Source organism: Scyliorhinus torazame, chromosome 1, assembly GCF_047496885.1.
Source record: "Scyliorhinus torazame isolate Kashiwa2021f chromosome 1, sScyTor2.1, whole genome shotgun sequence".
Lineage (NCBI taxonomy): Eukaryota > Metazoa > Chordata > Chondrichthyes > Carcharhiniformes > Scyliorhinidae > Scyliorhinus > Scyliorhinus torazame.
Window position 1 is genome coordinate 90,425,951 of NC_092707.1, and position 27,869 is coordinate 90,453,819.

The 27,869-nt window shown below is 45.9% G+C and overlaps 1 protein-coding gene across 3 annotated transcripts in view; it reads right to left on the bottom strand.

Annotated features, from left to right (window-relative positions):
* Positions 1–546: 546 nt before the first annotated feature.
* Positions 547–27,869, bottom strand: part of osbp2b (oxysterol binding protein 2b) — a 614,672-nt gene continuing 587,349 nt past the window's right edge. For all 3 annotated transcript variants that reach the window (XM_072497983.1, XM_072497976.1, XM_072497988.1), the window contains 7 exons: positions 26,867–27,112; positions 21,517–21,637; positions 16,329–16,432; positions 15,774–15,869; positions 11,946–12,130; positions 9,227–9,447; positions 547–8,246 (listed from right to left, as the gene is read on the bottom strand). In XM_072497983.1, coding sequence (XP_072354084.1) covers positions 8,104–8,246; positions 9,227–9,447; positions 11,946–12,130; positions 15,774–15,869; positions 16,329–16,432; positions 21,517–21,637; positions 26,867–27,112 — 1,116 coding nt within the window. In that variant the 3' untranslated portion in view covers positions 547–8,103. The remainder of the gene's footprint in view (positions 8,247–9,226; positions 9,448–11,945; positions 12,131–15,773; positions 15,870–16,328; positions 16,433–21,516; positions 21,638–26,866; positions 27,113–27,869) is intronic.

Genomic DNA, 27,869 nt, shown 5'->3' on the forward strand with positions numbered 1-27,869 from the left:
ACTTGAGCTGTTCTTGGCCTTGCTATATTTAGCATTACATGCACAAAGCACACCATGCATCCGTAGACACATTACAGCTTTTCAGATGGGTGCCCGAGGTAAAGCAACAGGGCTAATGCCAACAGATCTTTGTCAGTAGGAACAGCGTGCACAGCTACCATTTGGTGACTCTATTTCAGTAGTTTGAAAGACTCCACAGGACAATCCTGCCATCCGACAAAGCAAAGCTGCTCTGGATTTACTGCCACAGTAAAAGCCAGCTCCCAGGCTGCTCTGCCCCTGCTCGTGGTAACAGGCAATGAGGCAGCAGGAGAATTGGAAACCTGAGAGATGCAATCCACATAGGTGCTCACACTGGATAATGTGCTGTAGTCAATTATCATTGTGTCTAGGTTTTCCCATATGCTTTCTGAAGCATTCCAAAAATGTGCTTGTCTGGACAGCATTACGTATTCAACCAGTGTCCAAACCTTGAAGGTTCAGATTGCTGTAATTAGAAACTAAATGATGGGAGTCAGACATCACAAAGCACCAACACAACAAGGCTCTTTATTTCTGACTTTATTTTATTTCTACTCTTTTGGCATTTTTAAAATCCCACAAGAAGGGTGCGTTCTGTTGTCCTGTCAGTTCAACGTGGATTTTGATTGGTGCTTGGTTAGATTAGAGATCGGACTGTGGTGGGATATGCAAACGAGCAGGTGAGTGCACCCAAAAGCTCAGATTTTGGGCAAATAATTGATTAATGTATGTAAATATAATCCTTTAAGCAATTTAAATGTACATAGAAAATAAAGAGCTTTGGCTACTTGTATAATTAAGCAGGTTGCACAAGTACATGGGAAGAGCATGATTAACACATTGAGCACTGGACATAATCTTTGCACCATTGAAAATACACACTATTCCTTTATGCGGTCTCAGCAAGCTAGACTTGCTGCACGTTATCTATCATAGAATATTGAAAAGTAGAATTAGAGAAAGGCATAACCATCATTGAGCTTTTCTGTACTAACAATGAGAATAAACTCCAATTTTTAAAATGGCACTCCCTCCATATTGCATAATGGCATAATATTTACTGTTGCACGGTTGAGTTCAGCCTCTGGCGGTGATCTTCAGGAGGTGATCCAAGTGTTCCATGATAAGGGAACACCGATAAATCTTGTACAGTGCACCAATATGTGTTTTTTTGTCCCTTGTTCAAGTCTTACCATGCTGGGAACAACTTCCCAATATTAACCCACCTAAAATACTTGAAGTACGAGTTAAGAAGGAGCTGGAAATCAAATGCGGGCCCCACTGTATACGATGTAGAGTGCAATCCAGTTGCTAGTCAGTTCAACAAGTTGCCCAGTTGACAAACATTTAGAATGAGACCCAGGGGCAGGTGTTGGGTAGACCAACTTCCAGCTAAAATGGTCAATTAGATCCAGTATTGAGATTGTGGTATTATACTTTAGCACCTTTAGATAGTAGACTTTCATATCATCTGCTGGGTAACCACACCTAGCCTCTACTTTTTACGACCAGGTCCATTTGCTAAGTTTTAACGTAGAAACCCTACAGCGCAGAAGGAGGCCATTCGGCCTAACAGGACTGCACCGGCCCCCTGAAAGACTTGGTCCACCCTATTCTCAGGGGAGGAAACCAGAGCACCTGGAGGAAATGCAGACACGGGGAGAATGTGACAATCATCCAGGGCTGGAATGGAACCTGGGTTGCTGGTGCTGTGAGGCAGCAGTGCTAACCACTGTGCCACCATGCTGCCCCCATTTGTTATAGAGTGGGAGGAGGTCACACAATTAATGTATAGGGCCTCGATGCAAGGTTTAAGTGAAACCATCTCACTGAAATGGACTTCAAATCTAAATGGACAGTAATAGCACTCATGAGAAGGCAAAAGGTTCACGGTTCCTTTCATCAGTTCTCATAGGAGGTAAGAGGTAATCAGTGTTGTCCCAGGATATGATCTACTTCATTTTAAAGTGCCTCAATTGGCTTATTATAATAGTTAGAGAACCAGACATCTCAACGACCTGTCCATTTCTGCTTTTAGGAACTAGACAGTGCTGACAATGTCCTATTCAATCCAAACGTCCACGGTCCAGATAATTTAGCTGAAAAACTTGTGCTGAACCCTGAAGAAGAATCTACAACATCAACTTCAAAGTTAAGCAACAACCCATTGGGGTTGATTCAACCCTGTTCTTTCCCCCCTCCCAAGAAAAAATATTTTGTGTGTTCAAGATTCATAACCTTTCCCAATAGCAATGTTGAAAAGGTACAATGCTGAGGGGCGAGGCTGTAAACCATATATGGTATCATTGGTATCTTTTTTTCAATAAATTTAGAGTACCCAATTCTTTATTTCCAATTAAGGGGCAATTTAGCGTGGCCAATCCACCCACCCTACACATCTCCACGCAAACACGGGGAGAATGTTCAAACTCCACACAGACAGTGACCCGGTGCTGGGATCGAACCCGGGTCCTCAGCGCTGTGAGGCAGCAGTGCTAACCACTGCACAACTGTGCCGCTCTCTCATCACTGTCAATGGGAAAATGTCCAGTGAGATGCTGTCTCAGAAAAGCTTTTCCTCTTCGCGTGGTTTGGAATAGTGCTTGACTACATTTTCTTATAAAGCTAACAGAACTAACTCAGATAAGCCCCCAGTTTGGCCCAGTGTTGTTTTGGAACAGTGCTTCATCCAGTAATGGATTGTCTACTGCCTAATAGGGAAAAGGTGGACTCTTCACAAAATGAGGAAGTCTGGCAACTCATTCTGTGGAGTATTGATCTCCATCCTCAACATCGAAGGGTATGTATTGAAACTATCAGTCCAAAATCATCTCAACGAGGAGAAAGTATTGGAGACATGTGTGCTAGTGTGGGGAGGGGGCAGGGCAAATGACAATGGAGAAATACAAGATAATGGAGATGTACACACACCAATCAACCAATCATAGAGCAGCATGGATGGGATGTGGGAGTCGGGGGACCTGGGGGAAGGTGTCACCCCGATGCGTCATGATAGTCGACGATCAAATGAATCCAAAACTTCCATTTCTTCCCAGAGGCTTGAGATCAAAGATCTTAGCTTTCTCCTCATCTCTCATTGCTCCTTGAAGTACTATGGGTTCACTCAGGGTAGACAATGCTGTTTTGACATAATTGATATGCAAATCTTAATAATAATATAAATATGATACTAGTCAATCTCTTAAGTGTAAACCACAGATCTCTACAACATCAGTTTTATGTTCTAAATAGTTTAAATAATACAAATATATATACATGGTCTATTTGGGGGGTTTTTCTCCATAAGATATTCACAACTGCCGGTGGCAAGCGAATGCTTCCAACGTTCTACCAATCTATCAGAAGTAACATGCTATGTTTGTGCTGGGGCAAGTTAGATTCAGAGTCAAACACTGTATAAGAGAACAAATCCAGCTACTCAACGGGATGTAACGTATGGATACAGTGGAATCCAGATATACACATTGGCCAATTATTGAACATGGATGCGCTCCCGTCAGTAAATGAAGGGATAGTCAGACTTCACTTGTTACAAACCTAGGAATGTTAAACAAGGTTGACTCTGGGGCCTCCTTTGCTTGTGATTGGCGTTTCTGTGAAGACCTGCGGAAATGAGTCACAAGGGCAGCATCTGTCCTCTTCCCCCAGCCCCGCCACTGTCTCTAAAGTTCTTAACAGTGACTGGGGTAAGGGCGGAGGGTGTGTGTGTGTGTGTCAGGGATAGAGGAGCAATTCCCTTTCGGATTTCCTCTCTCCACTGGGAGGAAACATCTGGTCTCCATTCAGCCCGTCTTCCTGATAGCCCAGCTAATTTATTAGAATTACTGTGTTATTATGCAGAAGTTTTGCATTCCATCTACACATGAACCTTTAAGTGTATATCAGGATTCAACTGTATACATAATGCAGAGGGGGCACAAGCACCTGGTTCAATAGAGAAAACAGTCCTGGGAATTGCTTCTCAGGGTCTGATTGCTCTTTCTGATTCACTGAGGAACTGGTTCATGAAAACTACCCAATTGTAATTGTTCAGCAGGCAACAGGGATTACGTGTTGGTCCGTTATTTTTCTCTCAGCTCGTTTCCATTACAAACCAGAAGGTAACTATCTAATTGTTATTTTTACCTATCTCCAGTTGGTGCAAATTGTGTCCAATATCAATGCACCAACTAAGTTACAGAACTACTTTGGATGTGTGAGGAGAGGTCAGAGTTAACACGGGATCCAAAGTTATTTCACAAGGGGTGTTTGGAAGGGCCTATAATTGCTGGGGGTCAAATGTCACACTAATTTCTTGCTTCTGCTAAGTTAACTAAATTCTCCAGCTGAGAGATTTCAGTCACAATTAACAACAGATTACCACTAATAAAGTGCCTTCAATGTAGCAAAATGTCCTAAAGTGCTTCAAAGAGTACAACGAATGGATATAGAGTGGAGGAGGCAAGGCGGTGGCATTTGAGGTTCACGGAGCAAGAGGACGAACTTGGATGTTCAATGGCATGGTCAAGATGGCAAGTTAGCAGGTGCTTATAGGAGAGGGAAGAGGTGGGAAGTGGGAAAGACATTGCCAGAGGCTGAGGCTGAAACTGTCAGATAGCTCCACTGTGGATGGTGGAATGGGCAGAAAACCTAACAGGCTGGAGAACAGCTCTAGAAAGTGAATTGAACGAAAAATGAATTTATGGGATGTGAGCATCGCTGGTGAGGCAGTTATTGCCCATCCCATATATATCTTTCTGCATCCGGATGAGGTTTTAAATGTAGAAGGGAAATTAAAGCTCGGACACATGATTAGAGATATAGTATTGCAATCTAAACTGTTCCGCATTATTCTTTATTGAAGTCTATTGTCCAGGGCTCAATCCTAGATGTTACAGAGAGGCAGCCACAGACTTATCAGCCTCGCTCTGTTACCCTGCCTAAAGCTTCTGAACTGCTGGCTGGAAGGAGACATCTTGGGCCGAAGTCTCCACCATTGGGATGCTCCATTTTGCTGGCAGCCCGGGGTTTCCCGACAGCGTGGGGCTGCCCCACAATTGGAAATCCCATTGACCAGCCAGCGATACGGAGCATCCCGGCGGCGGAGTGAAGCAGAAATCTGGTGTGGCGGGACAGAGAAACCCTTAAACACATGGCTTTATATATGACTTTACAATTGGGGATTTCACACCACAATATAAGACCCCTGTGCATGATATCACTGTGCTATAACCCCCAAAAGTCCTAAAGTAGAGAACACTGCAACATTGGAATCACATGATTAGTTCGCATAAATCGGGCATGATTATCCTCCACAGGAATGTGATTCAATTTATAATCTTAATCTACTCTCTATTTCGGAGTTCTTCCTACGTCCTACTCCCAGACTTCGCTCCACGGCCCCTCAGCCAGCTCCGAATAGGTACTCAACAGGATTTCTCCAACCACCTTCCTGGGGAGATTCTGCCACCCCTGCACCACAATGAAGATTGGAAACGGAGCAGTGCAAGGGAGTTAATTTGCCACCTCTTGTCCCCTGGCCCATGTAATTGTGACGCCAACAAGGGCTCACTAGTCAGAGATTTATAGGACAGTACCGCTGCTTAATCACAAGGTTCAGTAAGCAGTAACCTTCTCCGGGTTGATACTGCAGCACTGTAACACACCACTCTTTAATTGAGATATTAGACCAAAGGCCTCAGTGTTCCTATTTGGGTGAACATTAAGGGAGGGCAGTGGGGATTACATTCTTGAAGGATGAGACCCAATAGGGATGAAAAGAACTCTTCATCTGAACTTAATGTTATCTTTTCTAGTCATGCGTTGTTGGGTATCTTCAGTAGCAGTACACCCTACCCATACCTGCTCAGCTGGTACCTTCTGAATGGGTGTCAATCCAAGCAGGCATGTGTGCACAGCCTTATTCTCCATTGCTAGTCTTTGTATCATACTATTTCCTCAGTAATAAACCCTAGGCTGTCCTGTTTGGGAACTTAACAAAGAGCCACTGTCTTGCTGCATACTATCCATTTATGCATCTCCTGCATCCCTCCAACGCAGCAGAGATCACTATCAGCCTCTGCTGCAGAACTCTTGGCTGATACTCAGTCCCCACAGTTTTATTTTTACGGAGTTGGTCATGAGTTGGGAAAAGCTCCTGGTAGGGAAATGATCACTGAATTGGGACACTTGTGACTGCTCAGCACTCTGTGACGTGATCTGAGGAGCTACCAGTCACTCTCAGGAGAGAAGAGCGCAAATATGGATTTGTAGGTTGTATCCTTTGTGTCTGCAGCTCAAGCCAATCCCATTGTGTGTCAGCGCTGTGCCCCATGGATTGTGTTTCCCTCGAACCCTGTGAGATTGTGGGAGTGAAAGTTTGCAGCACAACGAGCAGGTGGCAGTGGGACCTCTGTGTGACCCATCAACAGTCCCTCTAATGGCCAGAGATTACTTTAGTCGGTTTTCATCATTTTAAAGTTAATATACCAGCATCCATCAGCACCCCCCCTCCCACCATCTTGGCATTGAACTGATAAACCTTATCAAGCTGTGATGTAAACAATGATTTTCAGAAATGAATAACCCATGGCAGGGCCAGGCCTGCAAACCCTCCCCGTGTTCAAGCAGTACAACCATCAACAGAAGCTGGTTCCCAAGATGGACTCAGTGATATAGCCACTCCATTGTACTGGGGAGAAATGAAACATCTCCCAGCCTCAATGATCCTGAGAACACGACACGCACCAGGCTAAATAACTGGCTTTTCGAAAGACATCGTCACTGCTGTTTTGGTTTACATACCCGTGTTTGATGGGCACTTTCTTTGACTGTTAGCTCAGGAGCCACTCTGCCATTTAACAGGGCAGGTATCATTGGCAAGAAGCAAGGCAGAAAGCCAGCACGTGTTCAATACATGAACCCAAGATTGTGCTAATACTGTTCTGTAAATGTCTGGTCCATTCATAGGGATTAGGAGGGAGTGATATCAAGTTGCCAGGCAGCAGGCCGACCCTCAGTACCAGGAGCAGGTGGTGACCTGCAGTGTCAGTGTGCTGACATATTGTGCTTGGTGGAGGCGGGGTGAGGGGAGGTAGAAATTGGGATTAATCTGCTAAAGGCAATGAGTCAGAAAATAACCGATTTAGAGTCATAAATTAGATCAAGTGATTTGCTGTGACAAACCATGCAATTCTCTACACTTACTGCTCTTCATATGATTTGCTACCTGCTACTACAATTATATAAAGAAGCCGCAGAAGCATGAAAATGTGAGGTTCTTAGCCGATCTAAAAGATAACTTATTCAAACTAAACTAAGTTAAGATGTGGGACAGTATTCTTCATCCCTGGCAGGGATGATCTACACTTCACCTTCCGGAAGTGCAACTCACGGACTTTGTAAAGATAGCTTGTGTTCTTATTTCAAAGTCCCGTAAAAGCTTATTGTAGGCACTTTCCTTCTTGGCTGCCCGTCCTTTTTACGTCAAAGCCTTTTGGTTTTGCAAGCTTTGTAGTCTCTTCGTACCAAGACCACCAAAAGACCCGGTGTTGGCTGCCCATTGGATACTGAAGAAACTCCCACCTGCCTTCCAACACAGAATGACTACTGGCAAACACCTCGCCGGTAATTTGTACTGATCATTTGGTTTAAATGATAAAATCTAACTCTAGCTATTATGGAAAGAAAAAGCTCCGGTCAGGGAAATGTTGCGATAACTAATGATCATCTCGTTTGTACCCAAACGCACGGGTCACATGTAACATTTGGGACTGGGGGTGGGGCAAGGGGGGTGGATTTGATTGTTAAATTACTGGTGCTCATGCCCAATCCCCAAGCAACCCACAGCTTTTACTTCCTGGACATCTCAGCCTAACAAAACTGTTTGTGGGCCTTCTGCGGTGTGTTTCCTTGTCTGGGGTGATGGAGCATGGTGTTCTTTTGCATTGATGTTGTCTGTACCAGAAAGCTGCCCTGTGTTTTCCACTGTTTTGAGTCCCACAGTGGAGTCGCGGCACTCCTTTCCTCTCCCACAGGTGACCAGGGAGACTCTGAAGTCCATCGGGCCGGAGTCAATGGCGCTCAGAAGATATCTGGGCAGGTCTTCCAGTCCTGTGTCTCCTTGCACTCCCAGTAGCCACCTTTGTAAACGTACATCTCTTCCCCAGTGAAAGGGTCCTCTTTCTTCTCAAACCACACTGGTTCGTAGGGTTCATGTTCCCGGTCTGTAAAAGAAAGAATTTTATATATTTTCATAATGTCCTTTCGAGCTTCATGATGCCCAACAGTTCTTCATGGCCAATGATCTACTTTTAAAATATTGTCACTATTGTAACAAAGGAAAATTAGCAGTCAAAATGTGGAGAGGAATGTCCCCCAAGCAGTAATGACTATGGGTGCGATTTTCTGGCTGCATTGTGCTTGGGCGAGAGCACAACTTAGCCGGACAATCCCGGGAGTGCTCTCTCACGGGGCTCCAGGCAGCCTCTACACCTCGTGGGATTCACTCAATCCCACGAGGTGTTAAGAGTCGGAACTCAGCCCAAAAGGAGCGGGACCAAACAGCGCTCCTGGAAGTAAGTCTTAAACCTACTTAAGACTTACTCACCCGGGATACACTGGCCTCCCTCGATTCACTGGCCCCCCCAGGGGAGCTGCAGTCGGATGCCAACCTGTGCTGGTCCACACAAACGTGGGCCAGGCGGAATGATGTGATGGCACTCTGACAGTGCAACATTCCCTCGGTTCTGCACTAAAGTACCATCCTAGGTTATGCACTGAGATCCCCAAAGTATCTATGAATCCCCAACCTCCTGACTCGAGTGGCAAGAGGGCTACCAACTGAACCAAGGCTAACACAACAAATCAAAGTCACTTTGTACACCTCTGGCAATAATCTGTCCCCAATATTCTGAGCACACTCAATTTCTTCAGTGATTTTTTTCCCCCTTTCCCCTCGACACACACTGTTCATTCCTGAAGTTACTGGGTTTATGAATTGTCCTCCTCCTCTCTGAGGGGTATTGCACTTGTCTGAGGGTGCTGGAAGATGCTTGTTTCATTAGAGACTCGCACATTTTATTGTTATTTAGGGCGAAACTGGGTTCAAGCCCTGGGGTCCGAGGAGCAAGTTCGGAGTTCTGTGTCACCTCGCCACCCAGTTCCCCTCCCAGTCCCAGCAGAGCCACAACAGGTTGACGCTCACCTTCCTCCTCAGCTGTGACTGCCTCAGCCTCTCTCAGGCGCCGCACGGCTCTCTGCTTCTCCTCCAATCGCTGCTTCTCCACATTTGCCTCCTCCCAATCGCCGTTCTCCATCAGCCGTTGATCCGGTCGCAGGCGGCTGTCAGTTGGTGCCGTTCCACGCTCCATTTCATTCAGGGTCAATGCCAGGTCAGAGAAGTAGTACATGTTTTCTGCATTGTCACTGCAATAACAGAACAGGCTGTTACTATGCATTCGAACACAGCAAACAATATATTGGCCTTGGAAGTGGGTGAAGCATAGAGTCACTAGAATGGTAACAGGGTTTAAAATGTTATCTTCCAAGGGTGGGATCTTTAATCGGTTTTGTAGTCCCGAGTATGGAAGGTTGAATGGTGACCTAATTGAGGCCTTTCAGATGTTCAATGGATTCGATAATATAGATTCAGAAGAACCTTTACTTTAAGTGGAGGAATTGCTGATAAACAAGAGGGTATGATCTTAGCAGTCGAGCTAGGAAGTTCAAGAATAAAATCAGGAAACACTTCTACAAACAAGGGGAATGGATACCTAGAACCCACTTGGTCAATTTTAAATCTTCAGCACTGAGATCAATAGATTTTTGTTGGATATCGAGGAATACAAAGAAAAGGTGGGTTAATGGAGTTGAAGTACAGAGCAAGCAAGCTCAAGGGGATGAATGGCATATTTTGTCAGGTCACATGAAGTGATATTGATGTGGTGGGAGTTGTCTTGCATGTCCCTAAAAATAGCAAAGACTTGGCTTAATGTGAAGCACAGTAACAAGAACAACTTGTACTGACTGTATATAGGATCATTAATAGAAAGGGACAAAAGAAATAAAGGAATGAACTACGAGTCACGTGCGAGAGAAAGGATATGCAAGTTAGAAGCTTAGTTGAAAATGGTGTAGCAATGCTGAGATTTAGGAGGGAATTCTGATATGCAGGTCTAATGGCTGAAGGTTCCGCAACCAATGATGGAGCCACAGGAGGGTAAGACGGACAGAGTGAAGGAGTGAGGGTTGTGGGAGGGGACTGGAGGAGACTGTGGAAATAGGGTGGGCACGGTTATGGAATGACAGTCAGATTCAATCGCTTAGATACAGTGAGACAGTGAAAAGGGTTGATCAGGACTTAAGGGGTACTAGGGTAGAGCCATCTAAGTTTTTACCTAGGTTATTGACAGTGAAGGATAGGAGGCTAGAAAGTAAGGTACTGACAAAATCAAAAGGTACCAAAAGTGGTAATAAAAGTTTTATTGGTACTCTGGAGGCAGGCCATAGTGGAATAAGTGATCTCAATGTTGAGTAGGACGTGGGCTTTGATGATCTGGGTAGCTGCCTCACTCAGGTGCGCGGATTCACACGGTGTTCTGTTTTCTTGGGACCCTCACCCATGTGGATGGTCAAAGACCCTAGAATGGAATTATCACAGTCAAATCTGGTGGTGGGGTGGGGGACATGAGAACAGCAATGGAGGCCAGTGACCAGGGCTGTAGTTAGGGAGAACAATCTGTGATGACATTTCCCCCTCAGCAAAGGCTAAATCTTACATTCCAACTGTTACGCTGACTGAAAGCATCTAATTTAGCACAATAAATTGACTGTTGGATCTTTTGAACTGCACAGCTCTTTAGACACTGGGTCCTTTGTCCCTGAGGCTGTCAGAGGATTCAACATGAAAGCAGCTTCCTGATGCTTCACACCTGCTTCCAATGGATCCCTCATATAATTCTGAAACCAACTATGAGGTTGGTATTGTGTGGTTGAATACTGCACCAGGCATGGAAAGTAAAAGTAAAGGCATCATAGTCCCAGGTAGGGTGATCATTTGGGCAATAACTAGTACGTCTAAATAAGGATTCTGGATCAGCGCAGGCTTGATGGGCTGAAGGGCCTGTTCCTGTGCTGTAATGTTCTTTGTTCTTTGGGTCTACCGGGAGTGTATCATAGAATTTACAGTGCAGAAGGAGGCCATTCAGCCTATCGTGTCAGCACCGGCCCTCGGAAAGAGCACCCTACCTAAAGCTCATACCTCCATCCCATCCCCACCCCTCCACCATATCCCCCTAACCCCACCTAACCCAACCTTTTTGGACACTAAGGGCAATTTAGCAGAGCCAATCCACCTAACCTGCCCATCTTTGGACTGTGGGAGGAAACCGGAGCACCCGGAGGAAATACACTGTTTGTGAATAAAACTCAGTTTTTACGGTTTGGACTCCCGCGCCTTTATTAAAGTGACAACTATCTTTCACACCTCCGCACAATTGTAGTTGTAAGCGAAAGGACAGTTATGAAAGGGTTAATTGTCTCTGCTGGGAAGAGGCTGTTCAGGGGCTAAATAGAAATAGGAAGAAGCGAGAGAAGGGCTTAATCCCCTTCAAGTGGAAACGTCCAAGTTGCAATTGGTTGGAAGCAAGTGCAAGTGTTGATGTTCCACATTGTAATGGATTATTTTACAGTAATGGAAAGATGTGGATCAATCTCTGTCAGGTGTGCTGGTCAATATGATCATAAACTCTGACAGCACAGAAGGAGGCCCATCAAGTCCCTGCTGGCCTGTTGAAAGGGCACACAGTCACTATAGTCAGGGCTTTGCCAGGGATCAGAGGTAGATACAGTGCATTTGAAACTTGATAAGATGATGTCTGGCAGATCTACACTTTGCAAAGCTCTTGGAAAGTCACGATACTCACGGAAGTGGGTACTTCATCCACAGCACTTTGGGAGGAAGGGTCTGGTAGACGGTTTTCTGTTTGCCCTCGCAGCTGGTCCCATCTTGACTGCTCTCCACAACCTTCGCAAACTCCATCTTCTCATCCCATGTACCTGACAGGATGTAGCTGGCTTTGCTTTCCGAGTCTGTCACCATGCCGGTTACCTGATTGCACCAGGGGAAAAATGTCCTATCATCACGTTACACAAGACTTCCCCAAATTCACAGAGAAGGGACTTTTTCTGCATCGGACTGGTCATCCCACCACTTCCTATCATAAGGTTTCGTCATATTTTGAGACAATGGGATGAAAGTTTACAGGATGCGACAACACCAAAGGCCAGAACCACTACAAATCCTGCCTGTATACCATCATATACAGGGCCTACCCATCCAGTTCTAACTGTACCATCATTGCATCGTATGCGCAAATTTCTTTCTGTGCCACCTTGGATAGCAATGAGCTCTCAGAGTTCCTCCTGTACCGTCACAGTAAACGCCGAGGAATCTCAGTGATCTTGGGCTGTGACTAGGCCATTCGGCACATTAAGCGCATTTAAAGTTCAACATGAGCACTCTCCGAGCCAAGAATAATGAAGTGAAGTAGCCTGAAGTGAATAGAGTAGAAGTTTCTAAGAGAGCCTGGATGTAGAGTACACGCGGGAGAAAGGAATAGAAAGATACTGTGATAAAGTTGGGTGATTTTGTGAGAGGTGGTCCACATGTAGTGGCCTCAGTGTACACTGCAGGCCATGAGATTGTGTGGAGGTTGTCTAGGTCTCCCAGGATAACTCCACCGGGACCGGGAGGCTGAAGAAGACATTGGGGAAATTGTGCAAATGACTGGTCCTCTTGGGGGTGTATTAGTCTTTCCTCTGCGGAACCCACCTGAAATTTTAGGGCCCTATTTACTTGAGCCTCATGAATTTTAGATCTTTGGTCATGCACACATAGCCCAAATCAATTGACAATTAGAAATCTAACAACAATCCCCTTCCCTCAGTTAAGTTGCAGACAAGTGTAGCTCCCTTTCAGGACCAGCTAACCTTTGTACATCTATCTGTAGGAAAGCCCTTCTTTACATTATCCTGGAGTAAACGATCAAATATCTCAGATTAGGTCACCATTGCCCATTGCTGAAACAAGTTCCCTTCTTGTTGCTCAACTACCTCGAGGCATTTACACAGGACAGGTGGAGGAAATGGATTAAATAGTGATTTTCGGACTTCCGGTGGCGGCTATGGAGGAGTAAGTCACACATTTGGTGGCTCCCGCTCTGGTCGGACTTTTGGACATTTCCCCCGGACTTTTTTTCGGTTTTAAACGGCAAATTTGAAGGCTGAGGCAATTGGGCACCGTTTCCACGTATCGGTGTACGGAGAAAAGGACCAGAAGTGCACGAAAGGGCAGAAACAAGAAGTCAGTCATGAGCTGTGTTGAAGCTGCAGCGGGAGACAGAATGGCCGAGGACCGGACCCCTGGGTTGGCAGTGCAGCGACCAATGGACCCAGTGATGCAGGCCATCCAGGATGGCTTTGCCAGGCAGAAGCGGAAATGCTTGGACCCGATTAAAGAATCAATTGATCACCTAGAGAGCAGACTGGACGCCCAGGATCGGGCGATTCAGAAGGTGGAGAAGGCGCTGCTTGAACAAGAGGAGCATCAAACAGCGGTGGAGCTGGAGGTGGGGATGCTTCGGGAACAGCAGAAAAGGCTCCTGGAGAAGGTGGAGGACCTTGAGAACTGGTCCCACCAGCAGAACCTAAGAATTGTCGGGCTCCCGGAGGGAGCAGATGCTGGGGCATACGTGGCGGGTATGTTCGAAAAGCTGCTGGGGAGGGGGCATTCCCCCGACTGTTGGAGGTGGACAGGGCGTACCGGGCGCTTGCTCGGAAGCTGCGGGCAGGGGACCCTCCGAGGGCAATGGTGATGAGATTCCACAGGTTCCTGGACAAGGAATGCATTCTTCGGTGGGCCAAGTGCACGCAGAGTTGTAAGTGGGATAACAGCATCCTGCGGGTGTACCAGGACCTGAGTGTGGAGGTGGCGAGGAAGAGGGCAGGCTTCAACCAAGTCAAAGCTATTTTCTTTAAGAAGCAGGCGAAGTTCGGTCTGCTGTATCCGGAACGTCTTTGGGTCAGGCATGAGGACCAACATCACTATTTTGAGTCGCCCGATGAGGCACTGGACTTTGCGAAAAGATAAGGGCTGGTGGGAGTTTGAGAACTCTCGGACTTAGAGACAACTTGTTGGCCTATATCGGGCCTTTTGTTTCTGTTTTTCTGTGTTTTTTCTTTCTTTTCTCCCCCTTGGTTTTTGGTAGGTTTTGTTTTCCTGTTTTTAAGTTGGTTATGCCTTCTCTTATTGTTTTGTGTCTGTTTTTTGGAGCTCTGCTTAGAGAAAAGGGGGAGGGGGGCGGGGGGGGAGAGAAGTCGATTTTTCGTTTTTTTCTGGTTCTTTTTCCCGGTAGATGTTGGCAATGTCCTTTTTGTCTTTTATCTTGTGTGTTTTTATTGATGTGCACTTTTGTGGGATGGAGACATGCCTGTCTGAGATTCGGTGGGCTTTTGTTTTTGTGTTTTCTTGCTGCTGGATGTTTGTTTGGGGATTGTTAGATGAGGGAATTTGTTTACATGGGCAGGGGGTGGGGAGCGAGAGAACAATAGGTGGGAGACTTCTTGGCGCCGGGGACCACAAAGCTAGCTGGGTGAGCTAGCTCACGGAAGCACAGTGGGGTGTGTGTATGTTTAGTTCATTAGATAGGTTGGGTTTTAGAGTAGTGTTGCTGGGGGGGGGGGTTGGGTTGGGTTCTGCTGACGTGGGAGGGACTTCGATGGAAGGTCACTGAGGGGGTCGGGGTGGAAGCCTCCGTGGGATGGGCCGGTAGAGGTGCGGCGCATGGGCTGGTGGCGGGCCCAAGGGCATGGCTGACCAGCGGGTGAGGGGGCACTTTGCCACCCCCCCCCAACTAGGCTGGTCACCTGGAATGTCCGGGGGCTACATGGGCCGGTAATGAGGGCACGTGTGTTTGCGCACCTGAGGGGACTGAAGGCGGATGTAGTAATGCTGCAGGAGACACACCTTAAAGTAGTGGATCAGGTCAGGTTGAGGAAAGGCTGGATTAGTCAGGCCACCACGGTGCGCATGTGCGGCCTCTGACCCGGAAGTGCGGGGGCCCGTATCTGCAGCAAGAGCTGCGAGATTCACTCCGGTCCCTGCTAGCCTCCTGCAAGGCTTGGAATTCATTTAACTTTTTTGCAGGAATTTCGGGAGTAAAATTCCACAGTTTTTACGCTGGCGTGGGGACATAGTCTCAATATAGGGAGAATCCAGCCCATGATTCCCCAAACAGTCTTCAGCTGGAGAGTGCGCAAGGTGATCTCCAAAGATCAGGCATCTTCTCTCCACACTCAGCCAAGAGCACATGACTCACTCTTCTGGAAACGTCTGGAAGTAGCAAACGGACTCCAAAATGGAGGGGGAAGAGGCAGAGAAATTGCCTGCAGAATGAACAGGTGGGAGGTGGGTTTGATTCCACACAAAAAGCACAAACAGCAGAAATGCTAACCAAGCTTGGCAGAGACAACCTTCAAGTAACACAGCTTCAACAGACATCATCTCTGGTGACAATCACCAAGATTCTTTATGACATTGTACATGGGGACGGTATGATTCGGAAATGAGTTGGAACCACGAGAAAAGACACAAAGTAAAAAAACCCTCTCCAATTTAACAGCTACCACCAAAGCAAAGATTCCCAGCTTTTAGCTGATGTTTCCACAGGGACACAATATGAGACGGCACTCACCTTTCTGGCACAGTCCCGCGAGAAGTAGCTGTAGGGACTGAATTTGAGTTGACACTTGTCCTTTGTCTTGTTATTTATGATTTCGATCTCTCCTGACTGAAGGATAGAGAACACGATTATACGTAGGATCTGCCACAAACCTTTAACTAAAATACTACGGTAAGAAGTCTTACAACACCAGGTTAAAGTCCCACAGGTTTGTTTCCCAAGGAAGAAGCAGTGCTCCGAAAGTTAGTGATTTGAAACAAACCTGTTGGACTTTAACCCGGTGTTGTAAGACTTCTTACTGTGCTCACCCCAGTCCAACGCCGGCATCTCCACATCATAAAATATTCCGTGCAGTTGATTGATGTCCGGCAGTTGACAGAACTGCGTCCGAGTACTAAGCTGTCCCGAGGGCACTTCTAATGACTAGCAATGTTGATCCAAAGAAGACCTGCACAAGCCCAGCCCACAGTGAGGCCCCGCTTCAGGAGTGCCATTTACTTATTCAGTAAACTTGGCTAATGGCAGCGTGTAGAGAGTTTTAAAGTGTGTATGCTACTCGCCACTAACCTGGTCAATCCATAGCTTGCCCACGATAATGTTGTGCACGGTGGAAGTGACTTTTCTCCATATATAATGGTTGCCCCCACATTTGAACCGTAAGTGAATAGCACCTGTGAGACAATAAGAGGCAGCCGAGATCAGTGCAGACAGTACACAGGTTTCCTTTTATTTGGGGTTAAGCCATGCATTCTGTACTCTTAAACTCCAACTTCTGTTATGCCGGCTGGAATCACGCAGCATGCAGATGAACATTAAAAAAGACAGATTCACTTTCCAGATATAATTCATCAGATATGGCACAATTGTAACTTCTTCATGAATCCAAGTACAAGCCAGGATACAAACACAAAAAAAGACCAGCTGGTCTATAAAGCCTGCCCCACAGCCATGATGCCTGGAACATTGTGACCAGACCCTTTCTAGCCACCCCTCCAACCCTAACTCTCCCACAGGTATGCAATATCCTGGAAGAGGCAAAACCCCAGAGTCACTGAAACGTTAGAGCTTGCCCTTTCCAGTGTGAGGGACTTTTTAAATGGAATGGTAAGTTTTAATTACTGTTAAGCAACCTCTCCGGCTCTGCAAATGAACTTTTAGAACTGTAGATGTCCATTCCTTCAGGTTTGAATTATTGTTGGAAATTTGAAAGCATAAATTAATTGAAATTTTTGTTTAAAACCTTTCTTCTATCTTTTTTATAGAATCCCTACACAGTGCAGGAGGTCGTCATTTGGCACACTGAGTTTGCACCGTCCCTTCGAAAGAGTACCCTACTTAGTCCCACACACCCATCCTATCCCCGTAACCCCACCTAACCTTTGGACACTATGGGGCAGTTTTAGCATGGCCAATTCACTTAATCTGCACATCTTCCGACTGTGGGAGGAAACCGGAGCACCTGGAGGAAACCTACATGGACACAGAGGGATGTGCAAACTCCACACAGTCACCTAAAGTCAGAATCGAGCTGGGGTCCTTGGTCCCCGTAAAACCACTGTCCCACCGCGACACCTTATATCTCACTCTTAATCCAATCTTGCTTTCCCTCTCTTTATTTTAATGATTTTGACATTGAATTTACTTCTATAATCTGAATCTCTTTCAATCTGATTAGTTAATAAAATGCAGAGGTGCTTGCCCTACTACAATGCCCCTGTAGAGGGCACTGTTCTCTTTCAGTCATTGCTCGAGATGTACCCCCAGTCAGAAAGTTTATGTACAACAGAAAGTTTCTGCCAACAGAAAGTTCATGTATTATATGTGTGAACATAACAAGATGGCTGTCTCTAATTGTTCACTGTTGACCACAAAGCCTGGCCCATTTAAAGTACAAAGCTTTTGGAAAAGACAGAGGGAAAGTCAGCAATTATTACAAAATAGAAGGAATGTGAATGTTAGCAGGAGAATGCTGTAGAAACATGGAAAAGACAAAAAATAAAGTGCTGTAAATGCACAGATAATCTGTCAGTGCCCTTTTTGAGAAAAGAGTGCTTCAACCTTTCAGCTCGAATCTTCATTAGAGATCGAATTAGAATTCTGGCATTCACACAACCTGTTGACCTCTCTCCAGAAGTGCCACCTAAGCTGGAGTTCCCCCATCTTATTTCAGATTATCAGCATCCGCTATAATTTGCACACTCCAGGTTTTTTGCCCATTTTTACTTTAATTTCTCAACATCTGCATCTGCAGTTTTTTTGCATCTCTACAGGAAAAACAAGGATGTGGAATCCATTTGCTTATCTGGAGTATCATTTCCCAGTGTATTATGAACTATCAGTCACTACCTTTTAAAAACTAGACACAAACAAGCTATTAAAATGGCTGCTGCAAATTATGTGACCGTTGGCATTTGAGCTACTGTCAGTACCAAGACTTAGATAAATACCTAATTAAAATTCACATATCTCCTTGTTTACGGATGCACTAACACAAAAGGACAATGGAATTTCCAGACTGCCTGACCTCCTATTTCATATTGAATAAAAGGGAAGATCGAAACTCAACTCTTGGCAGATGGAAGTGAATGGTTCTTATCACCATCCCATTGCACCATGAATGGCTTTCGCCATTCAAACTAGACTGGATTTTAAAAACCAGCAGAGAGCTATTTGAGTCATCAGTTAGTCAGAAAGCCAAACCATGAACTAGCTGAAAGTCAGTATGCAAATTAACAGCCACACCTTGAAAGCGGGAAGTCCCAAAAGAGAGAAGGATTACCCTAACAACTTGTTTCAGGATGAAGTTCACCTAAAATCCAACATTTGACACAAGAAACCTCCCAGCCTGTTGTGAACCTTCCACTGTACAAGGCATTCCTTTAATCTTTAATGTATCGATAGGATCTGAGAAACTACAGGCCTCCTACACAGGGACCAAAGATTGTAAATCAGAGACTGACATAACGGTAATCTGTAAAAGTGTGTGACATTTATCTGTATCTAATCTGTGCTTGTGTGTGGGAGAGAGAGAGAACAAGTGCATCTGATGTAGCGTTTAATTCCTTATAAGTGTGCGAGCAAAATAACAGTTGTCTTTTAACTCACAAAAGCTTGCTGCTGAAGAATGTTAACACACAACATAAAGGGCAAGAAAACACACATCTCTTTCCGTACATAACATACTGATCATGAGAAGTAAGAAAACACATACATTCTCTCCTTGCCAGGAGGAAATGAAATCTGTTTGGGAACTTGGAGGGAATGAACAGCCAGATGATAAACAGGTAAAGTCAATGCTCACGCCAAAGAACTCAAAGAGCACGCGTGAGGAATAGGAGATACCTCGGGGAATTCTATGCTCCACAGAAGATCTGCATCCTGCTAACAAGAAAGACTTTGAGTGGCACGGTCATGCAGTGGTTAGCACTGCTGCCTCATGGCACCGAGGACCCGGGTTCGATCAAGGCCCCGGGTCATTGTCCGTGTGGAGTTTGCACATTCCCCAGTGTCTGCGTGGGCTTCACCCCCACATCCAGAGTAGGCGGATTGGCCACGCTAAATGCCCCTTAATTGGACATTTATTTTTTTTAAAAAGGAAGACTTTTGGCAAAGCAATCATCCAATTTATATTTCTCTAATGCATGTGGTATGTGAGACTGGGTGTGTGTCAGGCTGGAGCGGCACAAAATCATTGCCTTCCATGGAAATCATTTTTGGAGCCCTGAATGTCAAGGATGGGAGGAGATGAAAGGACAGATTTCTCTGTGCTCTGGTTGCAGATGAAGTATGGGGCAATTGGAAGAGTGACTGAGATCTATGTGGAGATAACAATCCCTCTGGGAAAGCACAGAGGGCAAGTGGAAAGATGGGTTTGTTACGCAGACCCCCATGTTGATGGTCAGAAGTTGGCAGATGGCAATCTGCTGCCTGCAGAGGATGGAAACTGAATAGCGATGGCTACCTGGTGGTTAGGAGGGTATTATGGTAATTTTGTGACTATCCCTTTCAGAAGGATGAGGGGGGATCTTATCGAAACTTACAGGATACTGAGAGGCTCAGATAGAGTGGAAGTGGAGAGGATGTTTCCACTAGTAGGAATAACTAGAATCAGAGGGCACAGTCTCAGAATGACGAGATGATCCTTCAAGTCAGAGATGAGGAGGAATTTATTCAGCCAGAGGGTGGTGAATCTGTGGAACTCTTTGCCGCAGAAGGCTGTGGATGCCAAATCACTGAGTGTCTTTAAGACAGAAATAGATAAGTTCTTGATTAATAAGGAGATCAGGGGTTATGGGGAGAAGGCAGGAGAATGTGGATGAGAAACATATCAGCCATGATTGATTGGCGGAACAGACTCAATTGGTCGAATAGTCTAATTCTGTTTCTATGTGTTATGGTTTTATATCAAGTCCAATTTTCTGTGTGTTTCAAGAGAAGAGTTTTCTCTAGCAGACTGTTGCATGAAATGAGAACAGTCAAGATGCCACTAACAAGAGGGGAAAATTAAACACTTGACTGTCACATGCCGACAAGCACCATGCAATATAGTGGAAATGTCAATCCCTATTCTACATTGCCTTTTCCGGGGTACGAGCTGTAACTAATCAAAATCTGATCAAAAACAGAGACCGTCCAATAACACATAGTCTAATGGAGCTTTGATTCTGAGAATGAGAAGGCTCTTACCACGAATAAGCAGCAATACTTTACTGCATATTCAAAATATTTTGTACAAGAGTAAAAGATTAGGTGACATAACTGCAGACGGTTTAATACATCAGTGTACATTTTGGAGAGTTCTGAATTTAATTGAGATTATGCAGATGGGTTTTAGAGATGAGCCACTCTTCTCTGTGTTCTCTCTATTTAGTAGTATTGGTGAAAGATTATTGGCTGGATTCTCCGTTTTGGAGACTAAGTCCCCACGCCAGCGTGGAAACGTAGGTCTTTTACGCCAGGAAAACTGGCGTAAAATGGCCACTGATTCACTGTTCCGCTGGGGGCTAGCAGGGAGGCAGCGTAGAGCTCGCAGCTCCAGCTGCCGATACGGCCTTCAGCACTTCAGGTTCCGAGGCCACGCAGGTGTGCAGCGGCGGTCTGCAGCGGCCGCGCCGTGCTCCATGGCGGACTCAGCTCGCGGACCTGGACCGCCAAAGTAGTGCCATCCTTCGGCCTCTCGCGCCCCCCGAACCTCCCGCCCACAGTGCTGCCAGTCTCGAATGAAGCCCCCCCCTGCCCGCGGATCAGCCCTCCCCCGACTGTGGCAGCCCCGGGCTGAGTCCGCAGTCTCCTCGACGAGTTCACGAACAGTGTGAGCAGGCGTAACCCACGCCGTCGGGAACTCAGCTGGTCGGGGACGGAGCATCGCGGGGCAGGCCTCAGGCAATGGCCTGAGGCCGTGGATAATCAATGTGCTTTTCAGGGTGCGGATAATTCAAAATCCGGCACCGCTCCTGATTTTGCCGCCAAAACGGATTCTCCGCCCCGTCGCCGAACGCGTCTTCGGCATCACGGAGCGGAGAATACAGCCCATTGTGTTTGATCCTAATTCTGAATTCTCCCTGTGTACACGTACAGGCGCCGGAATGTGGTGACGAGGGGCTTTTCACAGTAACTTCATTGCAGTGCTAATGTAAGCCTATTTGTGACAATAATAAAGATTATTATTTTGTCACTGTTAATGTGACAAATGCTCTCGGTGATTCTATTATTCTCAGCTGCGGGAATACTGCAGACAGGGTAACGAGAGACTTACCTAGTGGCATGATGGAGAGGTACTTCCCACGGAATTTGCTGGCGATGGTGATTTCCTGCCACAGCGTCCAGCCGTGCTTAGAGTAGACATGGTGGGCAGCAGCAGGCGGATGATGGCTCACCTGCGAATGGGAGACAAACAACCAGGTGCGGTCAGCAAGGTGTGCTAATTATTGTAAGAGGATAGTTGAAAGTTACACAATCCATGTGGAACATAACATCGAGGCACTTGGCTGGGCACTGCCAGTGGAGCGTTAAACACGTTCTGATGCGGCTATGCCACTGAAAAACACGGGGCAATTTAAATCAAACTCACCCGTCAGGAAACTGGCGAGATCAGCTGCAATGCTGGATTTCCACCCCAGACCCATTTTAATCTCCACTGAAATCACTGAGGCAGGAGTATAAAAATGTGTCCCACCTCCTCCTGTGGAATTCCTGTCCAGTGGGCATGGTTGAAATGACCCCCAGAGATCTGAAGGAAAGTTGAACTTTGACAAATCGGACCTTTGTGGTGAGAGCAGCCAGTGCTGGGGAATGAAAAACCTTTAGTTTTTTTTACCAAGCCTCAAGTTCAAGCAGTCCCCAAGGTCAGGGTTGGTGAACAGTAAAGTCTTTTCCCCCTCCGCTTACCTCCAACACTAGAAAACTACCCTTTTTCTGGTTTGTGGAGAGTTCTGTGCTTTCACCCAGTACTGCGTGGATGAGTTGAACTAATTTCACATTGAGGTTTTCAGCCTTACTGAGTGCGTCGAAGTGGCTCACGGCACTTGAACAAATACACCCACAGAGACAACAGAATACAATGGCTCAGGGAATGAAGAAAGCTGAGAACTAAATAATTGAAGCACCAGGGATGGAAGAACACAATGCAATGGAGGGTGAGACACCGAGATGAACTGGAGATGGAGGAAGAGGTACACGGAGGATTGAAGAAAAAGAGACGGTGAGAGATTGGGGATTAACAGATTTCAGGTGGCGGGAGACACACACTGAGGGATTAGAGCTGCAGGAGTGGACAGTGAAGAACCAGAGTTGGAGGGATGGACATTCCCCGCTGGCGGGATGCTCCATTTTCCCGCAGCCCGGGGGTTTCCCGATGGCATGGGGCTGGCCCACAATGGGAAACCCCATTGACCAGCCGGCATAACGGAGCATCCCGCCGGCGTGCTGAACCAGAAATCTGGCGTGGCGGGACAGAGAATCCAGCCCAAGGTATCTGAAGTTTGACGGATGCAGATACTATAGGACTGGAGGAGTGAATGGTACCCTGACTGAATAGAAGGATAAACATACAAACATTACTCGCAAACTAGGGAGCTGCATTCTTTTTCAGAATGGATGAAGCTGGAAATAACTTGCCCTAGTGAGTGAGAGAGATATTCTGACATCCATGGGGTTAGAGCTAGATGTAATTTCAGATACATTAATCTAAAATAACCCAAAGTAGGAAACAGCAGTATGGAACATTTTCCTGATACATTCTAATTTATGCACGAACACACATTTAGAGTACTTTAAAATGTACATTCATTAGCTACAGTCATTAGTGACAGTAATTATATGCCTTTAATAGGGTCTTATTTATAGATATGAATATTCTGATTGCAATCTTCTCCAGTATAATGGTGCAGTAGGGAATATGCAACATCAGTTTCTTAATACTTTTGTCTAGCAGCCTTTTAACTCATGTTGCTATGTGTAATAGTGTTATAAGTGGGTCAATTAATGATTAGAAACAGTGCTATAAGTTTGGTTATTGAGTAACGGGTGAGACTACGAGCTAGAGTAATCCAAACATTGTCAATGTTTGGAAAATCTAACCTCAAGTCTTCCACTGACTAGCGCAGTGGGTTAGTCACTACTTTTTACCTAGGGCCGAATTTCCTATTGCAAATTCAAATGTGGATGAATATGAAAATGAAATGAAATGAAAATCGCTTATTGTCACAAGTAGGCTTCAAATGAAGTTACTGTGAAAAGCCCCTAGTCGCCACATTCCGGCGCCTGTTCGGGGAGGCTGTTACGGGAATCAAACCTTGCTGCTGGCCTGCTTTGGTCTGCTTTCAAAGCCAGCGATTTAGCCCTGTGCTAAACAGCCCCTTACACCAGAGAATATCGCTCCTGTCCACTGGCCATATCGATCTCATCTGTGAAATAATCCTGGACACGCCCAAAGCAGGGATGATAGGCAAGGACCTATAGCATAAAACTGCCCCAGCATTTAACACAGCTTCCCAACAGCACAGAGAGGCAGAGTATGGTTGATGTGGGTAAGTAGGGGATGGTCTTCGAATGCTGAGACTGAGCAGAGGGAGTTATTTTGTCCTGTCTCTGTCCAAGTTATACCTGGTTTGTGAGTGCTTGAAATGATACTGTATGCTTGGAATGGGAATTACTGCCTGCCCCGATAATACGTTCCCTCAACTTGAGGATGGTCACAAACTTTTAAAAATAAAAGTTAAGCAAAAACGCTTTGACAAGATCGGTCTCTCCTCGAGTGAATTTCAGAATGTCGAGATTGATGTTTAAAGTTCCGATTCATTCAGAATCATAGAACTGATCGGTAATCTGTTTTTGTTTTGAGAAAAAGCGATACAGCAACTCTGTTGTTACAGGTAAATGTGGCAGATATTTTGCAATCAGATGAATGGCAGTTTAATCAGCTGTTGAAATAATGTTGACCAGGACCCGTGGACAACTTTCTGAGCTTTTACAAATACTGTCGGGGATTCCTACTTTCCACCTGATCCACCGGAATAGGTAGCCGGCACCTCAGTTTAATATCTTGTTCGATGGGTGGCAAACAACGCAGCTTTCTCTGGAGTCTGTTATCTACTCAAGTCCTGAGGTATATTTTGAACACATACCTCTCTGATTAGTAGGCAACCGAACCAGAGTTAGCAACTGAACCAGAGTAATAAGTTTGCAGAATTCAGGTGAAGAGTCAAGCTCATTGTTAAATGATTAAAGAGCGGGAGACTTGTAATGGTTTAGGACCACAAAGTTTATGCTTTTAGATGCCTTTAGATTGCAAGAGGAAGGGAAGACCAAGAAAAGCAGGGAGATCCATAATTGTGGTTAAGAGAAAAAAAAGAGATACAATAAAAGATACAGTTCGCAAAAACCAGGATTCATAAATATAAGAAAAGGATTAATAAATCCAATAAGAAAGGTTTATGGGGCAGCACGGTGGTGCAGTGGTTTGCACTGCTGCCTCACGGCACCAAGGGCCCGGGTTCGATCCTGGCCCCGGGTCACTGTCTGAATGGAGTTTGCACATTCTCCCCGTATCTGCGTGGGTCTCACCCCCCACAACCCAAAGATGTGCAAGGTCGGTGGATTGGCCATGCTAAATTGCCTCTTAATTGGAACAAAAATTTGGGTACTCTAAATTTATGAAACAAATTTAGGCAGAGAGTGATGAGAATGTGGAACTGGCCATCTCAAAGTAGTTGAGGCAAATATAGTAGATGCCTTTAAGGGGGAGATAGATAAGTGCATGAGGGAGAAAGGAACGGAAAGGTATGCTGATAGGATTAGTGAAGTAGGGTGGGTGGAAGCTAGTATGGAGCACGAACACGAGACTAGTTGAGCTGAATGGCCTGTTTCCAAATTCACATATTTCTTGATTCAGTCTGACAGTAGTTTCTTAACAGGAGTATTTAATCCAGCAGCATAGCCATTGCAGAGATTACTTTCTTCCTGAAACACCAAAGTATGTGCTCAATAAAAGTTGATCTTTAATCACTTTCTTTACTTGGGCAGGCCAGACTTTGCCCATGTTCCTTTCTATGAAGTTAGATAACGGAATGGTTGATCAGAACATACCAGCGACACGGCAGCACGGTAGCACAAGTGGATAGCACTGTGGCTTCACAGCGCCAGGGTCCCAGGTTCGATTCCCCACTGGGTCACTGTCTGTGCGGAGTCTGCACGTTCTCCCAGTGTCTGCGTGGGTTTCCTCCGGGTGCTCCGGTTTCCTCCCACAGTCCAATGACGTGGTTAGGTGGATTGGCCATGCTAAATTGCCATTAGTGTCCAAAAAGATTAGGAGGGGTTATTGGATTACGGGGATAGGGTGGAAGTGAGGGCTTAAGTGGGTCGGTGCAGACTCTGCTACCTCCTCCAGCCCTCCATCCCAGCCCTATCCCTGTGGCCCTTGGAATCTGGCCACTGGTGCATCCCCTCACTTTCTGTGAAAGCATTGGGGCAGAGACTACGATTGCTTTGGCCCGATATTCTGGAACTCCTACCTCTTCATGGAATATAGGAGGGATATCCGAGGTAGGTTCTTTACTCAGAGTGGTTAGGGTGTGGAATGGACTGCATAGGCATATGGAGCACACCAGAATAACAGGGAGTGGGATTGCTTGATCTTGGTTTCGGACAATGCTCGGCACAACATCGAGGGCCGAAGGGCCTGTTCTGTGCTGTACTGTTCTATGTTTAATTGTATCAGAATTACCGCACAGAAAGACCACAGTGAAGCTAAGGGCTAAGAGATAGATCCTCAGCAAGAGAGGGAGTTAAACTCATACATTGGCTGGTGCTGATCTGAGAGAGGAGTGACCACACATACGCTGGATTAGGAATGATTCATCGTGCAGACTGAAACACACCTCTACAACTGCCATTCATTTGGGCTAGTTTTTGTCCTCTGCTTTCAACTCCCAATTACTCATAGAATCATGGAATTTACAGTGCAGAAGGAGGCCATTCGGCCCATTGAGTCTGCACCGGCCCTTGGAAAGAGCACCCCACTTAAGACCATGCCTCCACCCTATCCCCGTAACCTAGTAACCCCACCCAACCATTTTGGAGATGAAGGGTAATTTATCATGGTCGATCCACCTAACCAGCACATCTTTGGACGGTGGGAGGAAACCGGAGCACCATTGTCTAAGGGTTACAGAATGAGATGGTCGTCAAGCAATATTTCCAAGCTGACAGCATTTCAACATGTTGTCACTGGGTAGATGAGGAACATTTGGCTGTTTGTTCTTTCTGAACCCAGGCCTCCAATACAGTCTCTGACTGAGATCAAGTACTGGTAGAAAGTAAACTGGATGGATCTTGTTATATCTTTGTCTAGAAATTTCTATTTCAGCCCAGACTGAGGATTGAATCTGGCTGCTCCCTGGGTCATATGGATTGATACCAGCCCAGGTGGCGCACTTCGCCTCTGAATATGTTTTGAACAACTCATTTTGGAATAGTGAGGCCACAACTAGGAAACTTGTCATCACAAAGTTATAGACGATATAACCAGTCAGTGTTTACGATACATTGCCCGCACACAGAGTCTATCAATTAAGACAATGGCCAACATCCCCTCAGAAACCCCTCACCTGCTCACACAGCGAGCGGAAGCCACTCTCCTCTAGCCGGTCCAGCTCAAATGTCTCTCCAAGCAGAGGGTTGAAAGGCTTTGCTGTGCGATGGGTGGTCGTCGAATAGGAAGAGACAGAGAATGCAGCGACATAGCACATCTGCTCTGTAGGGCTGTCGCATCTAGCTGCCTTGTCCAATAATTTGTGATACTCCAAGTCCTCCGTTAGTCTCTGAAGCATTGATAAAGGCTCATTGAAGTTTACCTGGAATCATTGAGAACATAAGCCAAGTTCAATAAAATTTATGGTTGTTTAAAACTTTAGAAGATCAATTGCACAATGCATTTACTACTTTTTCCCTTACTTTAATGCAGGTAATGATCCTCGGGGGACAGTTAAACTAGAAGACAATGGAATTATAATACAAACATATTAAGCACCCACATGCTAACACAGCGTCAATGCGGTTACAGCTCATTAATGATGGAGTCTCGCCAACAGCATTCCTTCAAGAGAAAGGTCCTAAATTCCCTCAAGGATTCTTCTGATCATCAGCTATAATTACAGTGGAGACTGGAGAAAACTCTGGAGAAATGTCCTCTTGATACCATTGCTGCGTTTGTCCCAATAATGTCCTGGCCACATTACAGCAGGAGAGCAGGAGGCCCCCCACATAAGTTCTGGACCAGGACTCCACAACAGGGCCATCTATTCCACCAGGGTACAATTTCACATTTGTACTGAGACTGAAGAAAATCCTCACAATCTACAGAAAGGGCGGGATTTTTTGCGCAACCCGTGGCATTGTTATCGGCAGCGGAGGCGGACCACCAGCGGATTCTTCTGGTCCCGCTGTTGTCAACGGGATTTTTCATTGACTGCACCCCTCGTCGCTGGGAAACTGGAGGAGGGGGTGCGCCATCGGTGGGACCGGAGGATCCCGCCAGCGTGAACAGCAATTCCGGACAAAAGGTCTGCTTCCAGACTGATGCTAGTTCACCATGAAACCACAGAAGATATG